The sequence below is a fragment of the Parasteatoda tepidariorum genome, chromosome 2 (genome assembly GCF_982258835.1).
Source record: "Parasteatoda tepidariorum strain Cologne lab strain chromosome 2, Ptep-v5.0, whole genome shotgun sequence".
Classification (NCBI taxonomy): domain Eukaryota; kingdom Metazoa; phylum Arthropoda; class Arachnida; order Araneae; family Theridiidae; genus Parasteatoda; species Parasteatoda tepidariorum.
The window spans coordinates 64,697,249-64,724,547 of NC_141756.1; the positions used below are offsets into that span (position 1 = coordinate 64,697,249).

General features: G+C 28.3%; 1 protein-coding gene across 1 annotated transcript; it reads left to right on the top strand.

Annotated features, from left to right (window-relative positions):
• The first annotated feature begins 1,348 nt into the window (after nucleotides 1–1,348).
• LOC107455759 (meteorin-like protein) lies at nucleotides 1,349–18,758 on the top strand. Its single transcript, XM_016073447.5, has 4 exons — nucleotides 1,349–1,855; nucleotides 8,610–8,995; nucleotides 15,157–15,213; nucleotides 16,619–18,758. Exons 1-4 carry the CDS (start codon nucleotides 1,764–1,766, stop codon nucleotides 16,954–16,956), a joined length of 873 nt encoding a protein of 290 aa, XP_015928933.1. The 5' UTR covers nucleotides 1,349–1,763; the 3' UTR covers nucleotides 16,957–18,758.
• The last annotated feature ends 8,541 nt before the right edge of the window (nucleotides 18,759–27,299 follow it).

The window sequence follows — 27,299 nt, forward strand, 5'->3', positions numbered from 1 at the left end:
CAAGATTTGTGCCTGTTTTCGAGTGCTTGAAAAATGCTGACGGTCATTTCCAATTTGTATATTTTTGAAGACAATGAAGTTTTTAAACAGGTAATACATAGTTGAATATTTCTATATTAATCGTAAAATAATGTGGATTATTAAGATATGAAAATTTTAAGTTTTAGGAGTGGTCACTTTTGGTTTCTAATCAAAAGTGATATTGGAGTGTTAATGCAAAATGATCTTTGTGTGTACAACTTGCTTCTTGTTACGTATTTTATTTATAACGCTGTTACGGATCAAGAAAGTAATGCTATAATTGCTTCAACGATTTGAATTTTCTAGAATATGATATATACTAGGTCAATTGAAAAAAAAAATTTAAAAAATTAAACGTAAAATACATAGCTTTCTAAAGAAATAATATAATAAATTCTAAAATGTTTCTTAATCAAGTTAATAAATAAAAAAAAATCAGTAAGGAGTTTTTTTTTTTAAACATTTTTTGTGGAATTACAAATAATTAATTCTTTAGAAGCCCCCTCAAGTGCGTCTCCGGGCCCCATACTTACAATCCGACCTATGCACTTGAAAGCATTATGCAAAACATCATCAATAATTTATTGGTATAATCTTAACTTATGTATGATAAAAGTTTTAATTTTTTCAAGTCGGAGAGGAGAATAACAATGAACAATTAGATAAATCGATAACTCCAGATGGCCCCTATATATGTGAGCTTAAAATCATTTAAGCTAATAGTCTTTTTATTCCAAGCTTTTAAATTATTTTCAAATCCTTGAACATTTTATTATTTGTTAGCATTTAAAAGTGAATTAAATAATTTTTAAAAGTTACCGCCATTTCGATATTTAATTGGCCATTTAGGTAATTTATAAAAAGCATTTAGAAAATTTTTAAAGCATTTAGATAATTTATAAAAAATTGAAATCTGTTTATTTTTTATTTCGAAAAAGATTAACTGTTTAAGCAGCTTATTTTGATCACAAAAATTATAAAATTATATAAAGGAATATAAAATTTACATAATTACATTTTACTATAAAAATTATTATAAAAACTATAACTACTAAAGGTTCCGGAAATTCATTGCTAAAAAAATTTTTGTTGCTATGTCATTTTTAAGATTATAAATATTATTTTCTGGTAAATTAAAAATAATATGATGTGCATTTAATCCTTAACTACACCGCATCTTTTACAAAATAAATTATTCTCTATTTCTCGTAACTATAGAACAGTGGAAAGGGGGGGGGGAGTCCTGAAACTGAGTTTTCTCCTTGGCGACTGAGTCTTTACAAATTCTCGCCAAATTTGTTTATGTATAGCAACCTTTTCCGTAACCACAGCTTGAAGAAATTATTTTTCTTCCATTCCCCATAACTGAGAAGGTGAGTTTTTCAGTGGAATATAAAATGCACGTGTAATAAAAACTCTCTGTAATGTTTAAAACCTCAAATGTATTTCTCATATTGCCAACCTGACTTTAATTACTACTGAAAAAAAGATTATTGTAGCTTAATTTAATTCTTTAAAACTGTTTCAGGATCATGGAATACTTGAAACGTTGTTAATAAAATATTCCCTCTCAATAAAAATTAAAAACGATGTAAAAAAATTTTTTTTTCATTGATGTTAACTCAAATATGTTCTACGGGAAGGTGATATATTGTCGCTGATGGTTCAAAATGAATCATTCGTCTCCATTAGAGTGTAGCATATGCTAAAGAAAGTCCTAATGAATCATCAATTACATCATCATGATGATCATTTACCTGACCATGGCATCGATGATTTTCACCATCACATGTGCCGGTGGACCAAATCTAGACAATTGTGATTGGACAGGAAGGTAATTATAAATTTTGTGACTCTGTGATTCCATTAGCTGTATATTTTATTTTAATATTCTTGTTAAGAATATTAAATAATTAATGATTTACTGTTTTATTTTAGTAATCCTACTGAATATTCATATATAATTGTTTAAGGAATATTTTAAGATATTTCAGTGAACTTAGAATCAATTTTAAATTTTTTCAATGAATTTCACTTTCAAATTCCTTTTAGAAGGTTTTTTATTCCTTTCTCAGCACATGGCTAATAAGAGAATATGTTAAGTGACATTTAAGTAAATTCCAGTAAATCAATTCTAAATATAGGAGACTGTTTATGTCTAATCCTTTTGAAATCATAATTCATATTGATAAAAGTAATATTTTGATTTTACAGTTGAACATAATGTAACCAAAAATATTACCATATATATTTTTTCTGGGCACTTCAATTGTTAAAGTAAAGTATTTTACTGTTGTGAAGATTTAAGTAAATTTTTTAAGAATGAAAAAAATATTTGAGAGTAAGAATAAATTTAAAAACTTGCAGCAACATAATGCTGTGCCACATTTTCAAATTGTATAGGAAAGCATTTTTGGTGAGCAAAACATCATTATTTTAATAATGGTAAGATCAGTAATTCGTCATAATTTTAATGTAAAATGTTTAATGTAAAATGTAAAAAGATTTTTCTGCTCAATGTGAATTTAAATTTGGGAAGTACCCAACTGGAAATACTACTAAGGAAACCTTTGTTGTCTAAAGGTCACTTTTGGAGAAAAAAAAGTGGCTTATAACTGTTACCACAAGTCCTTCAATCACTTTTATTTATCAGTGAAATGTATTAAAATGTTTTACAAGCGTAAATTTTATTTAATTTTGATTTTTAAACAAAATTATGAAGTATTTTTTTTTATGTTAATGTTTGTTTTTGTGAGTAATGAGTTAAAAAGAAAGATTCTTTTTGTTTGAAAATTTTCCTTTTTTATTTTTTAAATTCTTATTTGCTTGCCGCAATAATTATTTTAAATATATTTTGAAAGTTTTAATCTAAATTATTAGAAAGAAAACCCTGCAGACTTGACTTAAAGTAAAAGAATGCAATTTATGTGTCATTTACTCTAAGCTCAACAAAGTAAATAAATAGAACTTTTAGTTCTTTTATTACAGATTTCTTTTACTTTTATGTTTCTATTAAAAGAATTCTTAAAAAAAAAACGAAATGAAAAAAGATTATCTTTAATTTTTCCTTGAATTTATAAAAGACACTGTATTATGTTATTCCAATAAATTTAGTTTCACACTCATTGTTAATACATTTGAGCTATGTAATGAGCAAATTGAATCTTTTATTATTTTTATGTGTAATTAATGTTTGTTAGATAAATATCACTTTGATAAATCCTTATTCAAAGTAAAACGATAATTTTTTATTAGTTATTTGCATTAAAATTTTTGAAAATAAGTCAAAAGATTGGCCCCATTTTGAACTTGAATTCTATAAATAGTAATTAGTAAAATAAATAGTAATAGATAGTAATAAATAGTAATAGTAAATAGTAAAAATTACAATTCATTTTCATGGGAAAAGATTTTAATTTTTTTATACTCACTATGATTGATTCACATCTTATATGACATAGCTATAAGTGATGCAATTCTAAAAAGTGTGTATGATGATTTTTTCAAATGTTTCTTTTTATTTTGACATTAAATCTTTAAGAGAGCTTACGGCTCTAAGAAGTGATGCTGATATAGAATGAACTTAGTAATTACTTGCAAAAAAATAATAAATTTAAATGTATAACTAATGATCAGCTTATAACTTATTAATATGCAATCTTAATAGTTGAAGTTGGAGGGGATAACCTTAAGTATGCTTACTAATTTCAGCAAACGATAGTTAAATAAAGGGTAAGTGTTGTACTTTCACTACCTCCCCCCTGAAGGATTGGAATTAAATGGGAGCAAATTGCAAAATATGGAAGTGGGGGGGGGGGAGGCAATTTACAAAATATTTATTTGGAGGGGCCAATCTGTAATACTTATGCTAGGAAATCACTTATAAGTTTGACGCACTTAATGTTAATTTTAATGTTTGCATATTTCATATTATTTCTGGATGAAACTATTAAAAGAAAATTATAAATACTTAGCCACGGTTAAAAATTTATTTATCTAAGATTAATTTCGTGCAGAATTAAGTTCTTAGGATAATTAATTCTTATTTTATTCAGTTACGAATAAGAATTTTTTTTGAATAATTAGGTATGCAGTTTTCAAGATTATTTTTAAATATATGCCTTTAAATGACAAAGTCAGTCAAATAGTTTCTGAGAAATAAAAATGTAAAATATTTTTTTTAACTGACTATTCAGTTTCAATTAGGTCGAGATCGTTAAAATTTTAAATTTAGTCGCAAAAGTATTAATTCAGTTTTGTCTTCCTCAACTCAAAAGCCACTACGACCTAAATTCGGGAACTGACCCTTAGTTTTTTTTAAAAACTCGTAACTTTGAGGAAGATGCACATGAGATTCCTTAAATTTCTGATAATATTCTATTCGATGTAACAAAATGTAATAATGATTTATTTTATTACTTCTTTTTAAATACATTTCTAAAAAATTCCTAGCAAAAAGAATTGATATAATTCCGTTAAGAAATCATTTCATATTGTCACAACGGTAAATATAAATTCCTTTCTCAGCAAGCCATTACGAGCCCTTCTTCCTTTTACATCACACCTGCTGAGTAAGAGTTTTGTGTCCATGCTTTTAGGCGCCAAAAATATTCTGAGACGTGAAATTGCACAAATTATTCCTCCACCGCGACAAAAGGAAGATTTAATGGCCTCCTTTTGGCGACAGGACCAACACAAAAGATTAAGAGGAAAAGGAGGCTAAATGGCTTGATTTGTTCCTGCCAAATTATTGCCCGTGGTGTACGTCCATTTGTTGCCTGCTGAGCTTTTTAAAAGGCTTTTACGAGCAATTTTAGTTGTAAAATAATTTACCTTACCTAAAAACCGTTCTGGTTAACTGTCATGAATTGAAATATCGAAAAAGGGAATATAGCAAAAAATAACTAAAAAGACCTGACTGAAATAAATATAATTTGTTACATTCGATGTATTTAACTTAAATTTTTTTTTTATTTTTATGTTGATGCCCATTTTATTATTTGATAAATTAATTTAATACTTTATCTGAAATGTAAACTTCACGTTTTGGAAAATCAAGGTGGGATTCTGTTAATAACCTAGTTATTTGATTAATATTAAGCACTGTAGTTATAGGCTGTATCCGACTTAACATTTCGAAATAAGTGAACAAGTTTTCATCAACTCATTGCAATCCATCCGAAAATATTGTAGCAAGTTTAAAAGTGTTTTTAGAATGAGGTGGGTAGCACATATATGTTTAAACCACAGAGTACTATCTCAACTCTATGGTTTAAACCTAGTGAATTTACCCTTCTGATACTTGCCTCTTCAGCTTTGCATGGTAGGCATAACTAAACAGCTTCGACAAAATAAAAAAGTATTATAAAACATTTGCATTACTACCTATCATTATTATCATTGTAAAATAAACCTCCCTGTTAAAGTGACACCAAGGTTAAAGAAATGCAATGGTAATTAATTGTTCAACAAAATCTCTACTATTCTCTAACTTCTGAAGAGATTTGGTGAAAATTATTAGTTTATTAAGCATTAAGCTTAAAATTGACTTTTTATTTACTTATTTTAATAGAAAAGATACAGAAGTTTATTTAACAAAAATATTATTCTGAAAACAAAAGATTTTTTTAGATATTCATTTGATCTATCAACAAAATTGGACACATATTCTTCACTCCTTTTAAAACCTATCAAAACGACTGGTTCTTTTTAAGATCAAGCAATTTTAAACTTATTTTTACAAACTATTTCGTGTAGTATATTTTTAGTATCAAAAACTCATCTGAAATCATAATCAGTAACAACAAAATGCGTTCGACATTTAATTAAGTGCCAGTCCTTCATACTGATATAAGTAGCCGTAATTCGTTTTTTTTTAATTATTATTATTATTTTTCAATTAAATGAATTGAAGATATTAATAAAAGATTTTAACTGTATTTTTTGTTTATTTTATCTGTGTAAAATATGCTTAAATAATAACCTACATTATCGCCGCTTAAGTAAACATCATTCCCAAAGAAAAGAAAATGTAACATGCAAGTGAGAATTTTAAAATAAAATTTTTACCCGCATGTGTAAAATAGCTTAAAAATGGTAATAGTTACGATGGAAACAATATTACGATTTAAAAGAAGAAAAAAAAAGCGTGTTTTTCTTTATTTTCAAAAAAAAAATTCCAGTGCACGAATTATCCACGTAATAACAAGTCGCCTAACAAAGCAAGATCAAGAACAGATCTTATGTGGTTATAACCTCGGTATCCATTGTCAGTTTCAGGTGGATGTCTTATTTCTGTTTGGTCATCTTCAGTACCTCTGTGGAATGTATTGTTATTTCCTTCAATGTATTACTTCTATTGCCCAAAAAGAGTCGTCCAACCAAAAAATCATTCTCAATGGCACAACGGCCACTTGTGCTACATCCAAATCCAGGATTTTCGTTTCTGAAGAGCCCAATTACAAAGCACGCTGGAGAACCGATTATAATGGTCTACAATGCTATGCGGCCGCAGGGACTCCCTGCACCAAATTGCTGTGTGCACCCCCCCCCCTTACCCTGTTATTATTCGAGCAGGTCGTGTCCGCCTTTCTGACGGATTTTACCCCAGAATAAAAATAAGTTCAACGAAATTACGGAATTATTCAAAAAAACGAGATCCTTTAATGGTCTTGGTACCACAGTTTTTCTATATATCACTACATGTGGCACTAGTTTTGTTAGTAACCATCGGAATAAATTTTCTCGCTCTAAAGTGGTTCATTTTTCTATATTGATAAAAATGTAAGCACCTGCATTCTCCCCCAAGTCTATGGACAGGAAATGCATACCATAGCTCTCAACTTTTGCTTATGTTCGGGGTGAATAAATTAACTCATCGTCCATAAATAGATGTCAATAAATCATTCGCCAATATTTATCTGTGTATACGTATGCTCATAAGAAATATTTAAAGCTTCTAATTGAGACCCGTACTTCCGGAGTTATGATTTTAATTAATTTCTGCCAAAATAAATTAAGCCTTTCTTACAATATAAATGAAATAGTTCAAAAAATTTTTTTGAAATCAATCATATCAAAAAAAGGAGAATTGTGTTTTGTGACATAAAAAAATGATAAAGAGACTCGTAATAAAATTTTTTAATTTGCAGGTTTATATAATAACAATATTAAATTTCGTTTATTTTTGCAGTTTTTATAACAATAGTGCAGAAGATAGTAAATACCACTATTGCGTTCAAACAGTGCTGAGGAAGGTTTCTAAAATTTTCCGAAGATTCCGATCTGAAACTTTTAACCAGCTTTTTTTCTAGCTTATTTAGCACCTTATTTCGTAAGACCATATGATTTAAATTATTAGTATCAGACCACATGTATTTTGGGGATTATATTTGAGTAAGAATTGTTCATAAATAAAAAAAGTACTTATTTCCGTGCATGTGCCGCGTGTATGTGCTTTTGCACATACTCGCGGGAAAAAAAATTTTCTTACTTATTATTGCCTAGAAAATTGATGATGATAATTCAGTGAATAGCAATAATGGCCTGCAAAAAATTTAATTAAAATAATAAATTATACGAAGATAAGCAATATTTACCTTGGCAACGTTAAAATCAAATAATTTAAAACTGCTGTGTTTTGATTTATAATGATGAGCACGTAATCATAACGCGTGCTAGTTTTATTACTTATCTAAATAACTGCAGTTGGCGAAAATAGTTATTCAAGCCAATCAACTTTTCTGAAGAAGTTGAATTTAGTTATTTATGGTTCATGTCAGGAAATGTTCAAATATTTAATTTTAAGAAAAATTTATATCTCAACCATATTTAATGATATGTTATTGAATAAATTAAAAAACATTTATTTATAAATAGTGTGCGGTAATATCATAATAGGTTACGCGTCGTTTAAGTTAAAATGTTATAATTATGTTGTGGTAACCACTAATTTATTATTGATTCATGCATTTTATCTGCCCAATAACAACTACAAAATCGGGTTCGTTAATATAATAACTATTGGTAATTATATTGTACTTATATAATCAAGGCTCCAAGAATTTGAAAAATGTTGGTAGCCAGCAAAAATTTCTGTTAGTCAGTGAAAATAGTAAGATTTTCCCGTTATTTTTTCCCCTCCCAAATTCGAAATTTTTTGCTTACTTATTACAACATGAAAATGTTTTGAATATCACTTAAAAAAAGAAAATTCAAATTATTTAAAATCTATGTGTAATTTCAAAGTTACTAATACTAAATGTTTTTAATACTAAATTTGTATATTATCTCGGATTTTTTTTTTTTTTTTTTTTTTTTTACGCAAATTTATAAATGGGGATGCAACTTCGTCAAAACTTCCAAGCTTGCAGAACCCGAAAAAGTTTGAAGGGAAATTCCGAAATCACGAGCCTTGCACAAAAATAACGCAATTGCTATGGATAAAAACAAATGTTTCTTCTTTTTATTATTTTGCATAGATAAAATTGAATGGAATAGCAGGAATTAGAATCTTATACTTAAATTTAAAAAAAAATAATATAATAGTTCTCAAAACAAAATTAATCGTGACTTTGTTTCAATTTTAGTGGTACTCTGGCCATGGCTTTATCCAGAGGTGTCCAACCTGTGTATCTCCGATGCAATCAAGGTACTGTACGCTGGCATTATCCTCAGGGTGCTTTAAGAATAGTACTTCAGCATAGATCCGCTGGTTCATCATTTAGTGCTTGCGTGAGGAGATCGAAAAATTCTACTGGTGCAAGAATCTATCTTGCTGGACATAAAACGCTTCATCAACTGTTCAATTCAAATGATCCAATAGATTTGGTAAAGTGTGTGTCGTCACAAAGTGGGCAAGTGACACTGTACGCCGAAGCAGACCCTATTGCCGACATTTTAAGGAAAGCTACTGCTGAATTTAGTTATCATTTAAAAAGGATATACAAGAAAACAGAATACGCAGTAATTGATGGTAAGGAATTTTTTAATATTATTAATTGGTTTTGGAGGGTTTTTTATTTTGTAAATTCTAATTTGATGTATAAACTGTTATGATGTTATTTTATGTATAACAAAATGAATTATTTATTGAAATTAGTTTTCATTCATTTTAGCAATCCAAATTTTTATAGTTTTAAAATTTTGAATTGCAAAAGTGGATAAAATTTCAATATTTAGAGTTTTTAGGAAATGCAGTTTCAGTGATAAAATATATTATATTTTTAGTGGTTAAAAAATGTCAAAAAATTAATGGTTTCACAGTGTTACTGGTGCCCTGCAAAGTTCTTTTTCTAAAGCTTCCTTTTATCAAGAAAAATATAAATACAACAGTCAAAAAATTGACTAAGTTTTAAAAACGTGTAAGTATTTATAAAAAAAAAAATTAAATATTGCCAATTTGGGGAGATTTTTCCATACACCTGAAAATTATTTAACCTAACGAATAATTTTGCGTGTTTTTTGAATTATCTCGTTTATTATTTTTATCTTGTTTACAATAAACTATTTTTTACATAGATAAAAATAATTAAAAACACGGAATAATTTTACACTTTTAATGAGTCTATAGTTTTGGTGTAACTCTTTAAACATTGAAAAGTTAGATCAAAAACGCTTTTTACTTTTAGTAAACCATGGTTGCTCTTCATATTTACATTTTGCGTCATTATCGCAATCAGCTTAGCAGTCATGAAAAACTGATACGAACTCACTACAATTGTAAAAGTTACATATTAATCTGCAAAAAACTCACTTCTGAGGACCGAGCCCTAGCAACAATTTAACTTTGGCTCCTGTTGGACTCAAAATTGGCTCAATATGGGTCCTACATGAACATGCACCTAGGGGCAAATATTGGAATGTCTAGATTTTTTAATATTGATCCTATATAGGGCCAATATCGGCCTTTATGGGGGCCTATATTGACTGAATAAGTGATGATAAAATATCGGGGAAATCCTACAATTCTATATAAGGCCGATATTGGTTGTAAAGTGGCTGTAAAATATCGGGTGACTCGGACAGTTCTATATTGGGCCAATATTGGAAAATAACGGCCCTTTGAATCTTTATACAGCCAAGATTCGTGAATATTGGTCCAATGACTGCTCAAGTTGTTTTGCAGCTGGGGAGCCTTCAAAGAATAACAGCCTAAGAAGCGTATAAATGATTCGGAACAAGCTTAATATAGTTGGTAGATTAAAAAAAAAAAACGTAGTTTAAAAGATGAAAGCTATTACTATATTTTTAGTGCATATTTATATTATCAAAAATGGTTTACTCTGAAACCGGTGCCTCACAAGAAGTTGAAAAGAAGAAAAAAATTCAAGTATAAAGGGGTTAGGCAAACATGCGTGCTTAAAAGTTTTTAAGAAAATGAATGATTTTTCTGAAGTGAAACCAAATATTGACTGGATATGAAAGAGATTCCAAAAGGAACAAAAACAACCTTCACTGCAGAGAGAAGGGGGAAGAAAAAAAAACTCTTTGAAAACTATCATCCCCATAGAACCCCACCACCAAACGGAACTGTCAGCGGCATTGGATTCTAGCCCCGAGGTCTGGCGGCAGAAAATAATAATTCAAACCAGTCGTCGACCTCGAAAACAGAGGGTAAACGCTGAAATGACTGGGTACTCTCTCAGCCACTTGGCCATCTCCACCCACAACCTGGGCACAGCAATGCACGCCCGCTGTTATCCCCCTCAATCTTTTTATTTTTTTTTATTTCATTATTATAAATTTGAGTTGGTGGGGCTCTAAAGGGATAGTTCCTTTCCATCTCACTTGTGTTGCTTTTCATTGGAGGTGGAATATTTTTTTTTTCTTTTCTGCTTTTGAGAGAATTGTGAGATTGCTGAGTTGGCGACAATAAACTATTTATATTAATCTGAATGGAAGTTTAATATACGGTTTTATTTGCATCACATTCATGCACGTTTGTTACTACCCTAGTGCGTGAATGTGTGAGATGCTAAAAGAAAGAGATATATTTCTCTATTAAGTAATATGTGTAAACGTGTGTTATACTATCAGTAAATTTTTTCTTCCTTTAAATGATTTATTAATGTTAAATTAACTACATAAGAAGCTAACACAGGGATGCTGGAGTTTCGATACATAGTGAAGAAATTTACTAAACAGTGTTTAAGTAAACTAAGAAATATTGAGAAAAAGGATTAAAACCTTGTTTTTCTATAATTTTTTTCTATTTTTTTGATTTAAACTGTTTCTTTTTTTTTACCCAAGAAATTTTCTGGAATTTTGACTTGGGCTCACAATTACCCCTAATAAAGGGTCAGGAGAAAAATAAAAAGTTTTAGCAAATTAGAGTGCCAAAAACATGCATGTATAAAAAACTTGTAAAATAATTTTGTAAAGCTGAAGCGAAATCTATAAATTGAACATTGTGAGAATTACTTTCTAGTTAAAAATTATTTTCAGACCGCGTAATTATCAGCGAGTTGTAAGTTTTGTGTCTCGGAATTTTAGGCATGAAATCATGAAAAGCTAACTTATAAACTAACTAAATTTTTCATTCGGCAATTTTCGTGCCACTTTGTATACATTTATATACATTTGAGTATACATTTTGTACTCTGATAATACATGCACAAAACAGCGAACTACAAGAATGATAATTCACTGGATACATTTGTTTAAGTATTAGTAGGTTAACTTATATTGCATCATAAGTAATTTTACAATTCAAATGCGGTTGTATATTGAGGATCATGAAGTAACAAAGAAGATTGGAAAATTTTAGTACTGTTTGAATATTTTTCACACAAGTATTAATGAATCGAATTTATGATGAAATAGGTTATTCTAAATTCGAAGAAACTCGAAAATGTTTTAACAAAAATATCTGTATTTATGATTATTTTAAAACTTGTATTAAATTTAAAAAAAATTATATTTATTTCGGTTTAAAAAAAAGATTAATTATCCCTTATTTCCTCATAAAGTTACTTCTTTTTTTAAAAAATAAATTAATGAAAAAATAACTGTTTGCATTTTTCTTTCTTTTTTTCATTATTTTAATCAAAATAAATGAAAAAAAATTATATTTAGCATTTGAATAATTTATGGTTTTGAAATACAGCATAAACCACTGGTGTTTTTTCGGCGTTAAAGGCAAAATATTCCAAACACGGAACAATTTTTCAAACTTTCATTTATTTGCACTTATTTAGATGTAAGATAAACAGTTGTTCCTCATTAAAATTTCTTTAATTTACAAAATCAAACTTTTAAATATGAAGGGGAAAATTTTTTTTTTTCAATGTACTTTTTTTCGGATTTTACATTTTAGTATAATCATAATTCCGATATTCTAAAAGATTTTTTAATAACTATTAGACTGTTTTTTGTAATTTAAAAAAAAAAACATGTAATCAGAGAATCAGAAAAAAGAATGTTCCATCTGCGTCAAGGTGTTATAATATGTATCTGAAATTCAAGATTTGTTCTAATTTAGATAAATCAATCCCTGATAGAAGTTTGAAAAGATAGAAAAATCTTTTTATTTTGTCTTCCCTCTTTTCGTTTCAAAGAAACGCATAAAGCAAGGATTCTGAAAAGCAGGTTTGATTTGAATTGAAGGGGAGGGGGAGAGAGCTGCCTGCTAAGCGTCCGTAAAAAAACATTACAGTCAGCGCTGCCATTTATTTATTTACTGTGGAACTGCCTTCCCGCCTATTCTGTTATTCTTATTTATTTATTTTTTTCAGGCAGAATGGGTAATTGCGCGCCATTTTGTTACCGCAAACAGAGTATCAAAAAAGAAAGCTCGGCTCGCTCAGTTCCAGAAAAGGCGGTGACCCATCTTCTTTGACCCCGGTGCTGGGGAACCTGTTTACTTCTACTCGCAGACGATAAACAGGGAGGGGGCCCGTGCTTATGTGTGGAGAGTATTTACAGTTTTGGCACTTGGGAACAAATTTATTTTGCGATTTCGCATCTGAAGGTTCTGAGAGCGAAATTGATAAACGTTTATAAAATAATGAATGAATCGCGCAATAACTTCTCAACTATAACAGGAAAAATCGATAGTTTAAATTTTGATCGAATGTTATTTTGTGGAACTAAATAATATTATTTTATGGAATTAAGTTTATTCAATAGGTTTTTTATGTGTTAACACATTGATGAAAATAATTTTCAAAAAACTGCGAACATTTATTAGCATTTGAAAAAATTTTTTTTGCTCTAATTTATTACATAACTTTAAATCTCTAAATCACGGAAAGAAATTAAACAAAAATATCTGGTCACGCCTTGTATAACGCTCATTATGTTTTTTTTTTTGTTTTTTTTTTTCATATAGACTCGGGAGTGGGTTGAATCGAAAGTTTTCTAAAGTTGAATATCCTTGCAATTGAAACTTATTTTTAAAAAGTTTTCAAGCAGTATGTATTAGCAAAAATAATTTGCAAGAATCATAAAAGTGGAATATTTTCCTAATTTATATATTTACTTGGAACATAAATTTTTTTAAATGCGTTGCCAACTGGCATTCAGAAACACCTGTTGCACGTGTGTTATGTACAGGTCTGACTCATTCCATTTAATTTTGTATGAATTGGAAAAAAGAAATTGTTTTATTTAAAAGAAAATATTTATTATCTTATTAAAAATGACATTTCATTCTTTTGAATCTTAGTTTTGTTTTCAAATGCAAGTATTAAAGGATATTCTTTTTCACATTTTCAATCAAACTGATGGAAAAATTAATAATATAAATAAAAAAAATATAATGATAATAAGCACAGGCCTAGAAAATCTGAAATAATTCACTAAATATATTATACCTGCTCCTTTAGATATCTATTATATATACTGAATGCAGAATTTCTCTTCTAGAGAGTGCATATCGCTGGTTCAAAGTTAAAACGACACTTCTGCACCCACTTCTCACGTTATTTGAATGAGAAGTGAGTGCAGAAGTGTCGTTTTAACTTTGAACCAGCGATATGTCTGTGCTAATCTGACTAATGCTGACTTCATTTTAGATATACCGAAAAACACTATTTTTTTTAATCAGAAATTGCTTTTTGGGTGAAGTGATATTTCGGCTAAATGTTTAAAAATCTGTTGAGAAATATTTAAAATGTTACGTTTTAAATTTCACGAATCCTCAAAAGTGGACAGCAACGGTTGCATTTCTTTGTGTCGCTGCTTTAGCCATTTTGTTTTTCAACACACCATCGAATCAATCTTACGTGTAGTTTATTTATTTATGTGTTGTATCTTTTTTGGTACAATGTTTACGTCATCAGCATGCAAAAAGAGAGCATAACATTTCCTTATTTACAACTTTGATAAAGATACTTTCAAGAGGGATAAATGGGGGTTCGATGAAAAGATCTTCTACACACGTGAGAATCTTCAAAAGAAATTCTATCCCGTTCGTCATGGAGTGTGTCTTCTGCAAAAAGGGTGATTGTGTACAGAAAAGTAGAGGGAAAAAGCTTTTTTATTTTTTTTCCTTTCAAGATAGATAATCTGTTGTGGAGGATGATGGAAACCAGATACAGGTTTCTTTTTTGCACACTTTTTGGAAGGAGGGTTTCTGCGCATATTATGTTCCCCATCCAACTAACTTGATTAATTGTTAATAAGTTGTTGTTCTTGTAGCCCCGCAGCTGTATATAACGAGAAGTTGTAATTTCGTCTGCTGTAAAGATACTTAATATTGGATATCTTCTTTTATTACATTAATTTGATGACATGAGAAAATGGATTTTTTTTCCCCTCTCTCTCCCTATTTCATTTGTTGTTTGTTATGCTTGAGTTATAACAGAGTTAAAGAGTACTAAGTCTTAATATTAGCTTGAGAAGTAATTATATTTGTGTATAGTTTTATTTTCATTTGATTATGTATGAGAAGTTCTTTGTTTTATTAATACGGCAGTGACGTTGACCATATAATTTTTTTACCATGAAAGAGAAATTATGACAAATGGGTTATCAAAATGTTTATAATTTAACTACATTTCAGTTTACAATTTTTACTAGCATCTGTTTACAAAACATAAATAATTCATTAATCTCAGTGTCTTATTCATGTTTCATTGATTTTTATATTTTAAAATGTTAACAACGTTACTAATTAGGTATTTTTCCTTACAGAATGTCAGCCATGTTCTGAAGAGCAACTTCTTCGCCATTTTTGCTCAAGTGATTTCGGTAATTTATTTAATTCATTTTAACTTACTATGAACATATGCATAGTATCTACAACTGTTTTTATCATAATTAATCTGTTATAAATTAGGAACGTTTATATTTGTAAGAGTAATGCATGATTGTGTTTGATTATTATAAAAATAATTTTATTTTATTCGAGAGAAAGTTCAATATTTTTCTAGGATTTGAAAACTGTTATTATGAAATATTTAAACTGGACCGTGGCTTGTTTGTGCCTTAACCTCACATTTATCAAATGCAAACAAATATCGCGAATACAAAAACTGAACTTAGCAAAAGGGTCATTCTCTTAAATATAAAAATTTTTCAACTAATACTCGCAACAGTTCAGTGGTGATGCATCACAGCCGCCAAATTATTGTCACCGTGAAATGTGATTAACATTTTTACAACTTTCTTTCTGTGTGTGTGTATTTTTTTACTCATTATTTATAAAAAAAAAAAAGGAATTAATAAGTTATTTACACTTCCGTAACAGATTTTGAGAAGTGGAACTTTGTAGTCTCAAAACTTATGATTTGCCTCTATCATTTGATTTAAAACTAACATATCCCAGTGAACAATTCAATAGCCACATAAAATTTAATGGTAAACTGAGGTAACATCCACAAAATTATTTTTGCTCAAAAAAATTTTATAACATACTCTCATTATTTTTAGTATGAAATTATTGAAACTCTACTTTAATACGAAGCAATAGATAAAGAAAGATTATACATATTTACGAGAACATATTTACGAATTTTAAGAAAATAAGGGATTAAGGCATTGTTTTTAAACTAATCGACATTTTTAAACAAATAAATATAAGATTCTTAATCATTTTTAAATGTATTTTTTAGCGTTTAAAAGAATTAAAACTCAATCAGTAACTCCATAAATAATTAAATTTTAAAACAACCATTATTTTTTTCCTGTTAGCTTTTTATCACAGCATAATACTTTTGCATTTCATCTGTTAACCATAATATTTAAATAACTTTAATCAATGTTAATTATAAAGTTATTTTTATAAAACTATTTATGTATTAGAAGTGAATTATTATTCGAACAACATTTGGTCCGACCGTTTTTCACTGTTTTTGGTATCTCTTTAGTTTGAAAAACTGTTGGGATCGCTGATTTTTTCATAAAATTAAAAATTGATCCTTCTTATTATTCTGTTTCCAATTAAAGAGTGGATTTAGAAAAAGGGTAATTTTAAATAAACATTTGTTACAATAATATCTTTTTCACCCATTTCTTTACAGTTTTTCAATTTTAAATTGATCAACAATCATACGACTTGGAGATGTTATTTTTTCTCCACCATTGAAATTGTTATAAATTATTAATTTATCTAAACCACTAAATAACAAGCCTAACTCTTCACTTGTTTTTGCAGTTGTTCAAGGCACAGTAACGAGTTTGTTCCACAACAAAGCGCTTCAAATGACGGAGCTGACTGTTCGTGTCTCACAAATCCTTCGAACTAACAAAGATCTGAATAATCCTATTCGAGAATCTCACATTTCAAGTGATAATGACATTGTGCAAAAGACAAACTATGTCGTAATGTACCGGCCGTTGAAATGTGGCACAAAAGCTGGATCAGGTGAATACTTGTTCCTAGGCAAATGGTTGCTGGGTAATGCAAATCTGAACTGCGTTCCCAGAGTATCAGAATGGAAGAAGGTCAGAAGGAAAGCGCTTCTAACAGGATCCAATGAGTGTCTGCTCTAATCTGTGATTCAAGCTATTGTTGTCCTGATGTTTGTTGCATATTTACATTTACATAGCTTCCAACTTTATTGGATTATTCCAATTTTTTCTGATTTATTGAAGAAATTTAAGAAAAAAAATAATATTTTTGAAAGTCCTTATAGTTTGTCTAAAATTAGAACACCCCTAGCCAATCGTCTGAACCCGTGGTGGTGACTATGGTAACAACGGCGAGAGAAAGGGAAACTTTTTCTTCTATCTATTGTGTTAGCCCTAGAGTGAAGAGAAACTACCCTCTCTAAAATGCGCAATTCATGTTTCCATAGCAGCAGACAGCGTCAGACTTTGCGGCGGGGGGAGTTCTTACCGTAGATAAACTATATGTTGAAAAATAATTTTTTTACTCAGTTCAGTGCTTGCTTGAATATTGAAATAATTATTGAATGGATAGTCATCAATTAGAGTATTTTGTTGTTTTTAAAATCACTCTTTTAATGTGAATTATTTAAATTACAGAATATATTATATTCTAAATGTCTGAAATGAATATAATTTCTGTAAGTATTCAAAACAATGAATGCATAAGCAAAATTTTAATTCCAGTTCATTTAATGTCAATCATAAATGGAACATATTGCACATAAAAAATTTGCCTACATTTTTATTAAATATATAAATGTCTAAAATTCCCTGTCCTTAAAATATTTTAGATATTACTTACATGACAGCATGAAACTTAAAGTATCTAGTAAAAACTATTGTATCTTTTCCTTTCCATGTTGGAAGCTGTGTATTTAGTTAACTCATAAAGCACTTGTAAATAAAGCATTAATATGATCAAAAGCAAATTGTGATTAGATATAGTTTTATATCTTGTAAAAAGTAATTTTGATTTAATGTTTATTAAGACTTACTGACATTATTTACTAATTCACAAGTTAATAACATTTAAGAAATTTTGTAATGTAATTATCCAAGAAATGATATTTTAATGCAGACTTTCGGTTTATTAAGTAGAAAACGAATGAATATTATTAGGATTGTGCAGCTATTTCTAAGTTATAAATTGGCAGTCTGAATGTTTAAGATAATGCTTGTTTACTGTACCTATCAAAGGGGGGTAAATACTTAAAATTATTTTTGTTTATGCTTTAATTCAATGCGTTTGCATATTGGAGCCGCAAAGTTTTTCAGTCTTAATACCAATGCATTTTTAAATCAATAATCTTATTCTTGAAACTTTTAAATGAAAATGGTGATTTTAAATGTCATCATAAATTGTTAACTTTTGAACAATCATCTACTATACAGACTTTTTTTTCCTTTAATTTTAAAATATAAAAATCATAATGTAATAGCTTTACAGATAGTTTTAATTCATTTTTTGAAAAGAAATAATTTAAATGAGTATTTTATATACATTAAACAACTTGATTTTGAGTATCAATAAATTTCGAATAGTATTTCTCCTTCCAAATATTTTTACTTTTATCAGTTTTTGATTTTAAGAAAAAAATAGTTTTAAAATAAATATTTCTAAATTTTCTTGAAGTTTGCACTGCCATTTTTTTTTTCAATGTTTGTGTTGTGATATTGTTAGAAGAGTAAAAATATTTTTCGTGGAACTACTAGTGCCATTTGATCTCAGTTGTATATATTATTTGTACAGAAGTATTGTACTTCAATAAATATGTTGTACTTGACAAACTTTTTTTTTTCACTTGATGATGGAAATAATACTACTATTGTTTTGATAGAGTTGACCAATTAATGTAAATAGTCAGTTATTTATTTGGACAAATAAAGTAGCAATTTTATTTTAATATTTTGTGTTTCTGCCTTGTTATATCTGTGAGTTTTTAATTCCGTATTATTGAAGTTTAAGATGTCTGAGATTTTCATAATTAAAAAAGCTTCTAGGAAGAATATGTTAAGTAATAAATTAATTAATTTTAGAAAATCAGATTAGAATATTTTGAAATATTCTTACTTTTGTTCGAAATTTCGAGTTTTTTAAAATTGTAGAAGAAAATCTTATTAACGTGTAACGGAATTTTTATGTCAAATTGACAATTTTTTAGGAATGATTTACTCCAGCATCTTTTTTGGCAAACCAATAATATCATTCACTGACTAATATAAGTTCTTATAATTAAAATATGCAAAATTATTCTAAGATATTATTTATTGAAATTCTTATTTATTGTTTAAAAGACTTGCTTTTGATTGATTAAATGTGTACTTTTGAGACAGGCATTGCCTTGCAAAAGCTGTAAGAATTTCCTTTCTAAAGTGGATATTACAAAACTATATTATCAACGATATTTCATAAACAAATGCCTCACGGATTTGTTTATGAATAAATTTGAAATTAATTTCAGAATTTTGAATGAAGTGGGGAAAAAAATTTATGCGGACTGCTAATTTAATAATCTAGTTAGTTATTTTTAAGCGTGATTAAAATATGTCATTAATTTAGAACTTTAATATTGCACACACTATTAACAATACTTTAAGAAAATAAATTTTAATAGGTTCAGAAACATTAATATTTAATTAGCAATAAAAACTGATATAAAAGGATTGATTGCGGATCTTAGAAATTAAATATTAGTTCGGCCAAAAAAAAAAAAAAATTGCTTCCGTGAAAGTATGACTTCGTTCATGTTGTTTCTAAGTCAAAAGAATACTATCTTATTCTTTACTCAGACATTTTTTATACGATTTATGCTTATTTTATTTCTTGACTTTTTCTTCTGCGTTTTACAGAAAAAATCATTAATTTTCTATAAGAGAAGAATTATTCTTTTTTATATACTTTTTAATTCTCGAAAATGTAAGACGAACCATTGACCTTTGTACGGAGAAAAAACAACTTTCATGTATAAATAGGAAATTCTATTTCTCACGCAATTTTTCTTTTCAATTATTCGTCGATTTCCAATGGCCGATTGAATTACGGTACGATATTATTTAAGGAAAGAAATTACTTGTCTAAGACAATATTTAAATTTATCTATAATATTTTCCATACTTGCTACAAAATTTGGTGCATATTTCTTTGTTAAAAAAATATTGTTTTTGTCTGCATGCCTATTGTATTCAAGATACGTATATGTTCATATCATGAGTAGTGCAATTACATCAGTGTTTTCGATTAATTGAAAGATATATAACATGGATTCTTACTCTAACTTTTGAAAACAATTAAATATTTCTTTTTCGGTTCCCTATTCTTAAGTTATGACACCCACAATTATGGCTCATGCTTATCTATTCATTTTCTTAGAATTTGAGGAGAAAGAATTTCAGGAATCAAACGTTCGGTACAAAATTCTTCTGTTGAACACTCTATCACCTAATCCTAAACCATTGCAGGAGGGTGTTTCGTATGAATTCCCGATTCGTTGAATCGCTGAATAATGATGAAACGTTCGTTTGAGAAGAATAAAATATTATGGAAAAACATTATTTAAAAATCATATATTTGAAGGAGACTTCTTATCGCCTTTTTTATTTTCGCTCCTTTTGGCGAGAAAGGAAAATTTCCCGAGGTAAATAAGTTTTAAAATAATTACCTATTGTAATGTGATTTTTTTTTTCTCTCGCTAAAGCTGATTAAAAAAAATTTGAACTAAAAGAATGCTGCTGAACTACAAAACACGATTTTATATTTTTTTCTCCATAAAACTCAGTTAACTTTAGAAAAAAGAAGACTCCATATTAGAAAATAGCCTATATTTTCACTGAAAGACGAGGCTTAACTGTTGTCGAACCGATGGAAATTCCAATATTAAAATGAGCTTTTACCGAAAAATTCGATTACGACTGTAAGAGAAGAACACAAAACACACCCCTGTGTCTAATCCACGGAATTCAAATCCTGTCATTGCAATAAGTACTTGTGCTCACATGCCCGCAATAAATGTTGAGCGCGGTCATTTGTAGGACTAGTTTACGACGAGGGTCCGTTTTGTGTGTGTGGTCCCTCTGCTGTAATCAGTAGAAATAGCTTGAACTTCAAAGGCATTACCGCCCTTTTTACCTTTAATTCGCCTCCAGCTCTCGTTCTTTGGATAATGCGATGGGAGATTGCGTGTGTGTTTAGTTACATCAGGAAGTGATGAGATATATTATATTATTGAAAAATAATATATTTTATGTCCTTTTTTCTTGCTGAAAAAAACATTTTAACGAAGAAATACTGGTTTAAGTGCTGATAGATAATTTATAATAGATTTTATGATCAAGCTCTGTGAAGATGTCCTAATTCAGAATATATTCGTAATTTCAAAGAGAGAGAAAGAAGAAAAACACCTGATAAAGAAATTGTAAACTGACTTTTGCATGAGAAAAAATTGCTACCCATCTCAATTTTTTTTTTTTTTAAATCATAAAATTTTGAAAAGATTTTACTGAGTTCTGCTTCTGGTTTAAAAAAAGTAAAATAAAATTTATCGACTTGGTAATCAGAGAATTGAAAGTAAGAATTGACAGGTAAAACCATTTGGGGTGTTTGAAAAGAAAAATAGCAATCTGCGAGTGGGTCTTTTTAGAACCGAACTGGACTCTTACACTAATAAAGGTACACAGTACCCGGAGTATCTTGATCAACTCACTTTAGAAAATATTCATAACATTCCTGGAGAAGTAGTTAAAATCAGACATCAGGTGTGGTGATGGTGCTTCTTCAGCGACTGGAGTGTTAATCAAGTATGGATTTAACTTAAGGATTTGTGTGAGAATTCCCGACTATGCTCCGTTTTTCGGGCGGAGCTCATATCTCTTGAGGAGGGCTAGAAGTATTGTGTCGATGAGAGTATCAATTCAGGTATCTGGATTCTTAACGATAGTCGAAGTTCAACTCAGCATTTATTTGAATTGTTTGAACATGGTGACAAACCAGCTGAGAATATTGTCAAGTCTTTGATATGCATGAGCAACAATGATGAGATTTATTTTTAGTAGGTTTGGGGGTACCATAACACGTGAATGTTTGTGTTAATGCGATTGCGAATGGACTAGCTGAAAAGGGTAGTTTTAAAAATGCTGTTGGTGATAGATGGTACTTCCTCCAAAATCGCTTCACGGATCAAACTGGGTTATTAACTCCTTGTGGAGAATGGTCCCCGTTCATGAGTGGTATGATTGCAAGGCTAACAGCAAATGCTCACAGACAGCCTAAATTGCAATATTATCTGTAATGTAATATGACTCAAGCCATCTATGCTCTCATCTTGACCTGCATCTGTTGCTGGAAGAGCCAACTGTTCTCCAGTCCCGAAATGGCTCTTCTTAATTTAAATTCGGACGGATTCACGAACTTCATGTAGAAGTTACGGCCTATCAAATAGAATACGAAACTACAATATGCTCTTTTTTAACAAATAATATGATATTTTATTAACTGTTGTGGGTTTTCAACAGTTATTCACGCCTGTTTACTTTAGCCAGTGCCCTCTATGTTAATTCTAAAATTAGCATAAAACGTCAATATGAAGAAAAGCCAGAATTGCAAAAATGAAAAGTGATTTGAGCTAATTTTTTAATATTTAAAAAGTTACTCCAACGTTACATTATTTGGGATCATAAAAAATTTCAACTTTTGAGAGTTGTTCATTAAATATAATTATTTTCCTCTAGCTAAGAAAATCTAGCCAAATAAGCAATGTTTGAAAATTTTAACTTTTAAAATATTATACGTTAATTGTCTTTTTCAGAGCCCAAATAATTCTTTACGGCAGGATGACTTTTATGATTTAAAATCATAGGTTTGCCTCAAGCATAAGGCAAATAAAGCTACGCGTTTGTTCTGCTCTTTTTGTGATTCTGACCATCATTGGACTTACAGAGCAGAAAAAGAAATTATACATCTATTACGCGATTTCGCAGTTTTAAAGTTAAGATATTATTCAAAATACTTTTATATATCTATAAAACTCCAAATTTTGCGACACTAAGTTTTTTTAATAAAATTTTCTTTTAAAAATAAATTAGTTAACATGTCACAAAAAGTGTTTTTAACTACATTTTATTATTTATTTACTTTTTCCTGCTATTTTAAATAGTTTTTTTTTTAAACTTAAATTATTTACCTATTTTTTCGAATTTCTTAAACTCTCGAAAATCAGAACTTACAAACATCAAAAGTATTTAAAATATTTGATGCTGATGTTTCCATTAGCTGGAGCTATTTAGTTCATAAAAGTATCTCAATTGTTTTTTCTTCGCATTACAGTTGCAGTTGATTCAATTTTTTGAAAATGCGAAAAAAATTTCGTGGGAGAAACAGAAATTTCTTAAAACTATCATAGGTTTGCATAGAAACGGATAAGACCAGAGAATTTTTCAGCTAAGAACGAAACCAAAAATTTTATATTTATCAACCAAGATTTTTTTTTTCTAGTGAAGATTATCTACTAAAATATACACGATAAAAACAATATTAAAAAGATCAATATCTTTAAGAAATTTCTACTGAGCATCCTCAACCGATTCTTTATATTTAGAAAATAACAAGCATGTTCTATTCGTTAGATTTGCTTTATATTAATAATATTTTTGATTTTTTCCCCCCCTTAAATTCTTTAAAATTTCCGATTCGATAAAGCAGTGTTTAGGTCATTCAACGCTGCGTTGATTTATGTGCAGTTATACTTATTGCTGCTCTACAAGAATTGCTCAAAGTTAATGGTTGAATCATGAACAAGTCGGATTTATGATTTTACCCGTTGAGATGAGTGCGCATGTTAAGACTTTATAAAGACATTTCAGTCATTTCACTTAAGAACATTATAAAATAATTAAACGATTCGACTTCATCAAAATTCATGAGAAATCGTAAAAATAGTCGTAAATTTTTTTCCTGTCAACAGATAAAACCGCACGGAACAAATTAGGCAAGGAAAAAAAATATAATAAAAACGTGGATTTTTGTCAGTCAAGTACTATATTTAACGACTAATTTATGTATATATATATATAGGTTTTTTTTTAAATTTAAAAAATAAATATATAAATAAAAGCCAGAAACAAAAAAAGGAAAAAGATATAATAATCTCGTTATTAGCTCACAATCAAGCAAAAAATAGAAATTCAAGAAAATGCAGAATAAAACTCAAAATGTAATATATAAAGCGAGTTGTTTGCCAGATTGTAAAATATGAAAATAGAAGCGTAAATAGAGGATGATGGGATCAATTTAGGACGCATTCTTACTGAAGTACAGAAGTGCGTTTGATTTGCTAGTTACCTTCGATTGATCCGAATTTGGATGTGTGCAAGGTATTAATATTACACTGGATAATTCAAAGTTTATAATTCATAAAAATAAATTTTATCATAAAATTTTAATATTTATGAGGTCGAATTTTAATTACAAAATTTTTCATCTCAATGATTTTAGCTAAATTATTAACATTTAATGAAGAATAGAATGAAAAAAAAAATGACTTAAAAAATTCTTTATTAAATTTTAGAAGATTTTTAGCCACAGAATTGCATTTTCACATGGTAAAAATACGAATTTAGTTACAATTTTTTTAAAAATTATAACAAATAATTAACGCAGCGTTTTTATATAGAATTTAATTATATTAGTTAGATATCCATGTTTTTCTATTTTTTTATTTTTGAATTTTGTAAGAGTTCGTCAATTTGTTTTTTCGATAAATAAACTTTATTACAAATTCTTTTAATTCTATCAATTTTGTTAAAAATGATTTATGGTATTTAAATAAATAATTTTAGAAACATTAGAATTCCATGTAATTAGTTTAGTTATGAAAAATTTGAAATCATTTCTTCTATCGTAAAAATTAACAATGCGGATATTTTGTTCTTTTTTAGTACTTACGTAAATCCAAAAAAATTAAAATTAATATTATCGTCATGATTACGAAGCAAGATGAATTCCTCGGGGTAAATATTATTTAAAAAAGTTTTATAATTTTGAAAATTAAAGATAATTAAATCATCAATAAATCAAAAAACAAATTTTAGAGTATAATTTTTTTTCTTCATAATAGTATAAAAATAAGTTAGCTAGGAGTGATGAATAATTAGATCCATGTGGCTTTCCATCGATTTGAAAAAAAAATATGTTTTCCATTGTAAAGATAATTATTAAAAAGATAAAAACACAAAAATTAATTAGAATTTCCCAATAATCAAAACCGCAATTAACGAAATTTTTATAATTATAGTAATAACTCAAAAGAACCTCTTTTAATTTAGAAAGGGGAATGCTATTACTGAGATTTTGGAAATCAAAAGTCGCAATAGAATTAATTTTATTTTGTTTAATAAATTCTAAAATAGGTTGACTATTAGTTATACTCCAAGAAAAACCTACTTTAATAATATTGTTAGTAATTTTATTTAAGTAATTAGAGAAAATGGTGCCAGGTTTAGTTACGTAAGAATTAGACCTACAGGTGATTGTTCTACATTTAATAGGAATTTTATGAAATTTTGTATTAAGTACGGAAATTATACTATTATTAGTTTTAATTTTTAACCTCTTATATAAACCTAAAACTTTTTAATTTGATGATAATATTATTATTTAAATTACAATGCTTAAAGGTTTTAGTATTATTTAGTATTAAAAGTTCAAAATAGTATTTTTTACAGAAGATTGCATAATTAATGCTAGCTTTGCCTATGGGGTAATTGCAAAATTTTTTAGTAGTTGCTTAATCAATTTTGGAAAAATTTGTTGAATGGTTACAATTATTTAAATTTTCCTTATTATTAAAAATAAGGTTTTAAAGTAATACTAAACAACCCATTTCCTCTGTTAACATACCTAAAGGTAAAGAGAATCTATTTGATATTTTTAAATAAAATTTATTGAGGTCATTAAAAAAGAATTTTCGAATTGTATTAATTAATATATGGTTAATGGGACTAAATTTTGTGCTTTTTAACATTAAATTTCTTAGTTCTAAGTTTTTTATAATATTTAAATTACTAATAATAATTCCTTTATGGTGTTTATCAACAAATTCAAAATATTTCTCTTCTTCACAGTGACATTCATAATCGGATATATTGATTTTCCCTAAATTTTTGCTAATATCAGTGTAAAAATCGTTCGACCAAGAGTTTTATTATATTTATAGCTTTTAATTATGTTAAAGTCTTTTAATGGAAACAAATTTTTTAAATTACCAAAAATATTATGAAATTTAAAAAAATCAAAAATTGGGTTTTGAAAGTTAATAGCAAAATAAAAGTTATCTAAATTTTTCTTACTATTTGGTGAAATTTTACTCATTTTGACCATCACAAGATCGAATCCAAGAATTTTGAAGTGTAAATTAGTAAAAGAAAAGTTAACAAGATTTTGAAGCTTATAAACATATTTATTTTTAAGGGAGAAGACAAAATCTTTGTAGCTGTAACTTATAGAACTTTTTTCCCAGGTATTTTATATCAATTTATATTTTCCTGAAATAAATTACAATTTCCTTAAACATTTTCGTCTAATTACAACATCAGCAGTTTGGCGCTGTTTTAGCTCGGAATTTTGTGATCCATTTTTTTAAATTTAATATTGTTCTGCTTTTTATATTTATTTGTGCTTTATAAAACCTCCGAAAATCTCTTACGGTAAGCCCAGCTACAAAGAGACTGTAACACATGATCAGTCTACCAATTGAGGAACTTCACGTACGAACGCTTGTCCTGAACTATCTTGACTCGACTTGCAAGGAAACACAATTACATGGTATATTGCATGGAAATACAAAAAATATTGCTTGAAAACACACAAATAAATTGTCATGATAGGAAATTTCTAAAGAAACGTCTATGCAATTTTGAATCACAGCAGAAAACAAACGTGTATCACAGGATAAAATAAGCGTGGGAAAAATATTGCTATGATGGAAACTCATTTTATCTTATAAAACTATAAAAAATTGATATATTTTTTTATAGTTTTGAGTTTATAGTAATAGTTTTTTTTAATAAAATCTTGATTTCTCAGATATTACAAAAATATGTAAGAATAGAAGGGCATGTTAGGAATTGCTAAAATAACGCGTATGCATCAGTTTCAAATTACAACAAAAAATAAACACGGAAAAAAAATTGCTTAGTTAGAAAATGTTATACAGCAATTAAATGCTCTATATTTCAAGATTTTCAAGAACAAACTAACACGAGAAGAAATGGCAAAAGTAACGTGTAGGCAGAAGAGAAATAGAAGTTTGGAAAAGACGCTGAGCTGGAAAATAATATTTAAACTTTAACAGCTGATGAAATCTTGATTTCAAGATATTGCATGAAAATACAAGAACAAGATGGCTTGATATGAAATTGATTTAATATCGCGCATGCAGTTTCATGTCAGAACA

Excerpts from the sequence above, each read along its gene's own strand:
- LOC107455759 (XM_016073447.5), top strand. The coding sequence starts at position 1,764 with ATGATGATCATTTACCTGACCATGGCATCGATGATTTTCACCATCACA. Across the intron at positions 1,856-8,609 it reads AATTGTGATTGGACAGGAAG|TGGTACTCTGGCCATGGCTT; the intron begins GTAATTATAAAT and ends TTTCAATTTTAG. Across the intron at positions 8,996-15,156 it reads AGAATACGCAGTAATTGATG|AATGTCAGCCATGTTCTGAA; the intron begins GTAAGGAATTTT and ends TTTTCCTTACAG.